Here is a 10068-nt window from a genome sequence, read left to right as displayed (position 1 = left end):
CGATTTCTAAGTCGATTTATTTCAATCTGTGGTATCATTGCACCAACTCACTTTTAGGTTGATAGAAATATAGAGGAATGGTAGGCCTAAAAGCTAACCTATTTTTTGCGAAATGATTTGGTTTTCGACCTCTGTAAAATTGCATGCAAGGAACGATTTCTAAGTCGATTTATTTCAATCTGTGGTATCATTGCACCAACTCACTTTTAGGTTGATAGAAATATAGAGGAATGGTAGGCCTAATGTTCTAACCTATCATTTGACTCCTGTAAAATCACAAGAAAGGCAAAAATTCCATATCCTTCTTTAATCTGTGAGAGCTGTGGTCAGGTATCTTTGTACGAAGTCTCATCTGAAGCGGTCGAAATATTGAGAAATAGCATGTCAAAAACCCAAATTTTGCTATTTTTTACCTTTGACCATATAAAAACAAAAGTGAATGAGCAAATCCCAAATCTGTCTGATATAGTCAGTGGGAATTGTCGCAAAGTATCTTTGTGGCAAATCTCATCTGGAGTGGTCGAAATATAAGGGAACTGTAGGCCAAAATATGTTTTGTAACATTTGACTTTCGACTTTCTAAAAATCAGAACGGGTCCTTAAATAAAAGTAAAATAAAACAGTGTCTATACGTATTAGATCCTTCAAGTTTCAACATAACCAGCTCAGAAATAAAAGAGTGGTGCACAATTATAATTGTTGGAAAGAAGAAACATAGGAAATAAAACGTTTCTTTCCATAGTAATAAGTATTATTCAAACTTGGCTAATACCAATGAAAGGTTTCTTTCCATAGTAATAAGTATTATTCAAACTTGGCTAATACCAATGAAACGAATAATAATATTAGAATAAGCTTCGTTTATTTAATCTTCATGCCAATTAAAATTTTAAAATATATATATGTAAAAAGCGATATTTTATGAGCGGGTGAAGGTTGAGACGGTTTTTAATTCACACTCAGTCTTGTAAGTAATTTAACTTGGTTGTTTTCACACATTTGTAAACTCCTCGAATATATTTGCTGCCTTTTTCTACAGTTATAAATTTACTTTACACTTAATTTCATCTAGTCATTTTTTAAAAGGTTGAGCGCTAAATTGCCTATGTTTTTTCGTCATCTCTAGTGTTATGTGTTTGTGTTTATTAGACCTTTAACTGAATCCAAAAATCTTTTTTTTTCAAGTAACAGTTTATTTCTCATAGAATAGGCATTCTTAAACCATGGGGTACGATCGCGGAGGGGTCTCAAGAGGGTAGTAATGGTAAGTTGTATTATCCTAGCAAGTGTTATCCTAGAAAGAAACGCACTCAATATGTATTTTTGGATGTCTGAAAACTGAATGGTCGTAAGCTGTTCATTCATCAAAATCCGCGAAAAGGGGTACTAGTCCTAAAAACTTAGACAACCTCTGCTTTACAAAATACTGACACTTACACTGGTATAAAAATACCTAAACTGGGTAAGCAGTAAGGTTTTTAGACCTAACTAAAGTAAATTAAATCATACTTAACTACAGATGTTTTTTTAAGTTCTTTTTAATGTGTTCTTTACAGATTTCGAATCTTAGATGTATAAAAATCACTCTCAAAAAAAGGCCTTTTGTCCAATAGCAGAACTCATTAGCTGGACCTAAGGCAGCCAGAAGTACTTTTGAAATGTTCAGTTGATGTGTTCTGGTATTCAACGAAATACCTCATGGACACCTAGTCATAGCGACTTGTGGCAGGTAAATCTAAATTGCAAATTTTACACTCCCCTCATTAGAAATCTGTGAAGAAATAATTCAGAGGAATGTTGAGTTTGCAATTATATTTTTAAGCTAACAAATTTCACTCTGGTTGAGAAACTATTTCTGACTTATTCATCCCTTTGCTCTGACCAAGCAAACAGGTCTGCCTTTTAAGTTATTTTTATAACACTTTAAGTTTCTAAGTCTTCTAAACTTTAGGATTTTAGTTCCTAACAAAAACAACACATAAATACTCTCATACTAACCAGCACTCTAATTTAGTTTCGATGTATGTTATATTAAAGTTTACAGCATTTTCTTTAGAAATTTCTTTTGATCCTTGTCAACTACACTATTTAAGTTAAAATTTTCTTATTCAGTTGATTCGTACTTAAATTCATAAAATACATTTTTTTTTTACTATAGCTTATCCCTCTTTGGACGTGTCTCATTTAGATTATACAAAGATGCTTGTTTTGATAATAATTGTTATTTTGGACGTTATTAATTAACACTTTTGGCCAATCGATGTACATGATCAATATATTTATTATTCAGTTTATTATTCTGTTCAGTAGTATATTGTACTAAAGCAAATATTTGTAATCTACCAGTAGAAAAAATATTATTACATTTTTGTTAGTGTTCTAGACATTATCAGTACCGTTATGTAATTTCTAATAGAAACCCATCGTCATCTGTGAATTGGTGTTACTAGCACTTACAACAGTGTACTCAGTTAGCTTTCACGCTTGTTCTGAAACGCCAAGCAAAACTGATTTCTGACCAATGTAAAAGAGGGCTGGAAGTTGACTGTTATTGTGACTAGTTCTGAGTATTTAAAAATAACTAAAAGCGTAAAGACTTGTATTCATATTTTGTACTAATGGCAAAGCTACTAATCCTATATACTGGCGTCCCTAATTTGTAACTACTGACCAGAAGGAAGGTAGCCAGTCAGTAGCACTCTACTATTTAACAACTTTGTTAAAGAACTGACTATCACTCACAACGCATCTATAACTTAAAGTGTGTGTGGAAGAGATATTTTTTGTTACCGCACTGATTCGAGCCCAGCTTCGAAATTCAGAGCTTTACCATAGGTTAAGGGAATAATAAACAGGCAAAAATTATCACAACATGCGTTAATGTTTACTTTAGATCAAGCAAGCTCCCTGCTTAGATCAAAAATACAAATAAACATCAACCTAGTAAACAATGCAACATAGTCCCACTGCGACTGAATACGTACTTAATGGGGTTAAATAGTTTGAGTCTACATCTATCTTATTGAAGACACAAATATACATATTTTGAGGAAATAATGCTAATTAACATATGAATTGATGTTGTCTTTTACAGCTCTTTTTTTTACTGAAACTATAATTCAGCCGTAATATCTTGTTTTGCTTTCTAAAAATGAGCACCAATATTATTGCCTGCCATCTGTTTTTGTGACGTGTATTCTTTAGGTGTATAAAGTGATAAACTGATTTTATAATTAAGTTGCCTTACGTATTTTTTTATTATTTAAAATACTTTTTCTGACAATTTAAATCTTGTTATTAATGTTCTCAATTTTATACATAGTTGTTCTATATTAGACTGTAATACAAATATTTATGTTTGTACTGTAGTCGTTTAATGACGGTATAGTATATATATAGTTACCGGTATTATTTTATATGACTGAAAGGTGACTTTGTAATCACCAGTTGTTCTATATTAGACTGTAATATAAATATTTATGTTTGTACTGTAGTCGTTTAATGACGGTATAGTATATATATAGTTACCGGTATTATTTTATATGACTGAAAGGTGACTTTGTAATCACCAGTTGTTTTTCCATCCATGAAAAGATGTTTACATGGACTCTCTCCTCGACCTTGTTAAACATAAATATAAAATAAATCTGTAAGAAATTTCATAGACTCTCTTATTTTCAGTGACCCAAAAGTGGAAAATGTAATAACATTTTAGATATTATAAAAGGGAGCGTGTTTGCTGATGGAGATTTATCTGATCCAATACCGTGTTTCTACCTGTTTTCTGCTTCTCTTGATAACACAAGTATATAATATAATTAAAAACAAAACTTCTGTACAATAACTTGTGTGTAAATAAGCGTCACCGAGAAATACTTCCTCACCGCTTATCCCAGTTACATCCATCTTTGGAAGATTTCGAGCTTTCAACACCACAGCTGTCAATCTATTGGCAGCAGGTTGGTAACACAGAGACACCAACAGTTCCCCTCTTCCCTGTGACCGAATCTGTGAAGGTTGAAACATCAAATATTAACACTTTATTTACATGTAAATATGAAGAAAATATAGCAATATAAAAGTATGTAATATAGATATTAATATTCTGAAGAAAACAATCCAAATAGTGAATCTAAACATAAAGTGGTACACTCAAATATTCTGAACAAAACAAACCAAATAGTGAATCTAAATGTATAGTGGTACACTCAAATATTCTGAACAAAACAAACCAAATAGTGAATCTAAACATAAAGTGGTACACTCAAATATTCTGAACAAAACAAACCAAATAGTGAATCTAAAGGTAAAGTAGTACACTCAAATTTAACTCTGCACAAATCTAGCCATATAAAGAAGATGGACCTATTCCCTCATTCAATTCAAATTATTTTTCCTCGTCAAACTTGTTGGGGTTAAATTGTCGCTTTTTTTTTCTTCAAGATGCTTAGCTGTGCATTATTGTAATTGTATCTTTTGTCGAACCTAAATTATAAGCTATAATACAGATCTAGAGAGAATCAAACTTGGTTTACAGATATGATAGGACAGTAGTAAACCAATTAACCTTATAACAATTATATAATGTATATATATATATATATATATATAATTATTGACATTTGCAGTAAAAGAACTATGCAACTTCCACTTGCTGTGAAATGTTTTATGTAAAGAGTATCATTTTGAGCCTTCATTTGCCAGCAAACTAAAAACATATACCACAGAACAAAAAACATTCTACGACACAAAAAAGCGAAAGTAGAAACTAAAGGTCTCAGTAAATACTAAAGGTGTAAGAACAATGTTCTTAAACAGATATCCCCCCTTTATAATTAGAAATCCTTAACTATTTTATCTTGTCGAATCGGGGACCATCTTATGATCTTTTACGTGTGTACATATTGTTAGTAGCTGGAGCTTCAAGTTGGTATATCTTACATCAATAACCTTTTTTTTAGTGGATTGTAGTTTTCACGTTTTCCCTGTTACACACTTGATCGTGTTTACAGGTATACTAATAATATTACATTTGCACTTTTCACACTTTATGGTAATCAGCTATAACGAATTCAATCATTTTTTATTTTCTTTCAACAAAAACCTCCAGATATGAACTGATTATATATTAAAACCTACTTGTTAAAGGGAAACAGAATTTCACCAGAGGTACATTGAGAACCATAAGTCTTATTCGAGGGGCCCTCAATGGCACAGCAGTATGTCCTCGAACTTACAACGCTAGAAACCGGGTTTCGATACCCGTGGTGGGCAGAGCGCAGATAGCCCTTTGTGTAGCTTTGTGCTTAATTTCAAACAGTTATTATTATTAATTATTAGCTCATTTGAGTAAAACTGAACACGGCACAACGTGTTTTATAAGCATACTACACAACATATCCAAACTACTTTTTTTTTTCGCAAACTTGCATTGTTCTTCTCACTTTCGTTCTCTCTCACAATAAGTGATTAGTACAAAATGTGGTTCAGTGTGCAGGATAATACAGGATTTGAGTAACACTGTCCAGAGCGAATGATGCTTGTAGTAGAATTTTTTAAGAATAGGCTTGATATTCTTACAGAGAATGACGGAAAACAAATACAAACGTTTTATTTTAATAAAACTGATGATTCTCAATAAGCCTTACGCGATAAGTATGTTTTAAAGATATAATGACTTTAAATATGGGTTTTCTTTATAAGCATTCAGTATATAAGTAAATATGTATGTTTGCTCTTAAAACGTATATGCATTATCCAAACAATACACTCCTTTTCATTTCCATTTTGATTTCTCATAAACCTAACTATTCAGCTACCTTTAGTGCCCGTGGAGAGATTTCTTTGGTCAATGATATCTGTTTTTCCAATTCTTCGAAGTCAGTGTCATTGAAGGGATAGACCACTTCCCCAATGATGTCATCTCTGGAATATCTATCAAAACTGAGAACTACAAAGTGCAGGGTGGTAGCTTGAAGCTGGTTAGGATTAATGCCATAAAATGTAAACTCCTCGTCGTAGTTAGGATTTAAGGTCTTTCGGAGGACTCTGGTCTTTACTTTATGTTGTTTATCCGGAAGCAGGAGAAGTTTAACGTACGGGTCAGACGTTCCTCTGTTCAAGTCCTTTGGTGGAAGATCTGTGCACCGAACAATTGTAACTAGTAGAGAATGCTTTTCTGGCGTGTATTTGAGTCGAAAGTGGAGTTCACCAAGCTTGCTGTTCTTTTCCTTAATGTCTTCTTTCTCTCTATCTTTCCCTTCTTTCTCTTCTTTAACAGGACTTGGAGGATTTACATTTTCGTTTTCTGTGTGACATTTGGTAACTAATTGTTGGCATTCGAGGTTACCAGCTGACTGAGGCTTCAATGTGTCAGTTGTTCTTCGGTCCAAATCTTGGGAATTAGAAGGGGATTTATGAGAAGAAATAGATTTCTGTCCTGTCGGGCTAGGACTTTTCTTGAACCCCCCGGGTCCGCTGCTAGGGGTTTTCAAGGCCGTGGGTTTCCGCAGCACGACAGGTTGTTCCTGAACATTTTTTTTGAAGACAGATGACAGCTTCTGAGCAGCTTTACGTCTGTAACAGAAGCACGTGACTGCCGCCAACGTGAAGACGAAGACAGCGCTCCCTATACATATCCCAACTAAGGTAGGCGTTGTAACTGTAAATAAAGCACATACCAAAATTATAATGGTGCTGTGTGAATCAACTTTTGAGATAATTTTGTTAACTTTTAAGTTATTCTCATTTCTTAATACCTCACAAATATGCATTATGAAACTAACCAAAACATTCTAGCAAAAACATTTGCTGTGTAATATGTTAATTGCCCTACATTATCCTAATTAGGCCTCATTAGAGTTGGATCCTTTTATATAATTTAAATATTTTCCTGGAACACAGAAACCCTGTCAAATGGCATTATATTTACTTTGATGAGTATGCCACAGCACTTGAATCACTTTTCATTTATATGTTCTGTCGGGATACAAATAACTCTACTTATGCCAACATACTCTGAACCTTTAATATACTCCACTTTTAACTACAGACACATAATTTCAGTTTTCGTTTGAAATACCTTTTAGCAGCATAAAGCAACTTAAATGAATATTAAACATTATAAATTATATAAACGTAACATTTTACTCTTACATTTTGTTCACTTCTAGTAGCGCTACAAGTTAGGACTAAGCTACCGAAAACCTTTTACTCTTACAGACTTATCAGGTAGTTAGAAAAGTACAAGACTACACCTCTGCTGTATTTATGTCTTAACGTATGAGATAAACTATAACTTGTAAGCAAATATAATAATGCCACTGTAAGAACACTTGTGAAAATATACTTGTATCTCTGTTTTATTACATCTTCACAATGTTGATGTTCTGCTATAAGCAACGTATACGTCGAGTACATTTTTAAGTTAAGAAAAAGTGTAATACTGACACTTTTTAAAGAAGCACACCAGCGTATGCTACATTTACAATTTTCAATTTGAAAAAAAATATTACATTGAAAAGTAAACAAGAAAATAGAATTTTCTCCATACATTTCGTGGTACTAAATATATAACTCACATTCAACAACCTCAATTACAAAAAAAAAATTGTTTGATCACGATTATTCACATGCCTCTTACTATTTCGTTGGATCCAATCGTGTAGAAATAAGAACGTAAGCGTTTGAATTCAGAGATAGCACTACTTCGAGACTTGTTGATTTTTCTACGTTTTACCTCAGAATGACCTTAATTAGTATGGTTTGGGAGTTATACAGTTACTGAGGTTAATAGTACTTTATAAAAACAACGTTCCAGGTAAATGGTGCCCTTAGAACTATTTATCCATCACCGAACGTCCTCAATCTGATGGCAATTATTAAGCACCATTGTCCAACAGTCATTCTTAGACTATATACATTTTCACAATCCCTCCACTATAAATGTATTGACGTCTACTTTCAAACACACGCTTCAGTAAGCCAAAGGTTTGTTTGTTTGTTTAATTATGCACAAAGCTACACAAGGGCTATCTGTGCTCTGCCCACCACGGGTATCGAAACCCGGTTTCTAGCGTTGTAAGTCCAGAGACATACCGCTGTGCTACTGGGGGGCATAAGCCAAAGGAACAAAAGTGAAAAAACACATGTGGAGTTGCCACCTGAATAGCTTTAAGAGAAGGAGAAGTTTGCTTGTGTTTCAAAATGTTAGCATTTTCGTCACGTCTTAACACTGGTGGTAACTAAGGTTTGACAAAAACAGCGATGGTCCCTAAGCAAAGTATGAAATAAATTATGTTTCGTTTTTAGCTGAAACAGAACGCTACATTTTACTAACTAACGGTCCCGTAAAATTCATAACAAGTAGCAACCTTAGTAACGTTCAAATAGTATTGCAGTGATTCTAATTGTTCAGTTACATGTTGTGAAAACGGCTGTTGATTTTCGAGGTGTCTCTGGAAGCTTGTTAGTGATCATCAACTCCAAATCCCTATTATCTTGTTAGTAATCGATTTTAGAGTTAGAGAGCTCTTGTTTTGCAAGCATAGCCTCTACTCTATTACGCGAGTTTATCCGCTTCCGTGGAAAATAACCTAGACTCCTTTCTTGTTAATGTCGTGCTAATTCGTCTTACGTCGTTTAACAATTTCACTTTTTGAATATTTCTCTTCAGAAAGACTTTTTTATGTCTTTTCACCCATAACTCTTACTCTTGGCAGCATTGCACTTTGTATGTTTTTATTTGCACCTTTATACTGTATTTTTTTTCCACTGAATCTCGGTGTCGCACAATTAACATTGTTGTAATATGAAATACATAGTATCAAATATGTGAAGTAAACCGTATAACAGTACCCAGTCTTCTGATTTCATAAAGACCACAATTTTAAGAGAACGTTATTATAAGAATTTAGGATAATTTGTTTAGTTTCACATAACTGCTTCATAAATTCTCTGGTGTCAAACCACTAAACTAGCGAAGGAAAGAATATTACGAGATCCAATAAGAAAAACAGATGTGATAATAGACATTTAAAGGAAAACTTTTGGTGTTTATTCATAAATGTAAGCAGTTGCGAGATAAATCTTAGATTCTAACAAATATATAACTAGGGTTTTATAAAAGTATACATTTGGAAATATTTTGCTTGGTATAATATTGCTTTGTACTTTTTACTGCAGTATAGAAACTATGTAATACATATATGTATGTATGTGTGAACAGGAGATTGACAAAAAACAACAACTTTCATATCGCATTTCTATTCTTCATATTAATTAATAGCAACTTTCGAGAAATACTACGTTCGAAACTATGTCATAGGTAGTTGATAAAAAAACTGTTATGAAATATGAGTCTGAACAAATTAACATGATTTTCTAATTTTATTGAACATGGCTTGTACATGAAAACATCACAAAATGTCAAAAATTATGCGAAAAAACGATAGTTGGTCGTTAATGTTTCCACATATCATTCGGCCTAGACATTCAGAAGACATAATTATTTCTTTCACACTTAATTTATGCAAATACAATCTTTGGGCACAGAACAGAAAAAAAATCGATGTTTTTACTGTAGATTTATCTTATTTCAGCTACTGTAAATTAACTAATTATCTCACGAGTGTAAAAAATAAAGTAAAACAAGTTGATTAATGTGACATTTACTAAATTCCTTGTGCCTGTGATCGAATGTATTTCGAGCAAACTTATGGAAATCTGAAATTTAAAATTAAGGAACATAAAAAATATGATAGAAAAATATAAAGTGGATGAAATTGCTTTAGCAGAACATAGTGCAAGTACATCTCACGTTATACATTGATATGATGTTAAACTAATGAATCAGGCTGAGTTTAAATTGAAACTACACCTAAGAGAATCAGTATAAATTGAGGTGAGGAAAAAATGATATACTGGAAATTTATTTTAAAAATTCTTTGAATTATTCAAAGTCGAGATGGCGCTAAAGGTGTAATGCAAAATAATGTAAATCGGAGGTGATATAGTAGCTATATAAACGAATAAAAACCCTATAACCGGAGTGCTTTCGAAAGGCGGGCC

The 10068-nt window shown here is 32.9% G+C and overlaps 1 protein-coding gene across 1 annotated transcript in view; it reads right to left on the bottom strand.

Moving 5' to 3' along the window:
- LOC106465613 (synaptotagmin-4-like) overlaps positions 1 to 10068 on the bottom strand; it is a 23436-nt gene that overhangs the window by 5059 nt on the left and 8309 nt on the right. The window contains exons 3-4 of the mRNA XM_022393548.1: positions 5820 to 6661; positions 3885 to 4008 (exon numbers count right to left, since the gene is read on the bottom strand). Coding sequence (XP_022249256.1) covers positions 3885 to 4008; positions 5820 to 6661 — 966 coding nt within the window. The remainder of the gene's footprint in view (positions 1 to 3884; positions 4009 to 5819; positions 6662 to 10068) is intronic.

Source organism: Limulus polyphemus, unplaced genomic scaffold, assembly GCF_000517525.1.
Source record: "Limulus polyphemus unplaced genomic scaffold, Limulus_polyphemus-2.1.2 Scaffold2000, whole genome shotgun sequence".
NCBI lineage: Eukaryota > Metazoa > Arthropoda > Merostomata > Xiphosura > Limulidae > Limulus > Limulus polyphemus.
Note: the sequence above shows the minus strand (reverse complement) of the source record. Positions and strands in the feature narration are given on the sequence as shown.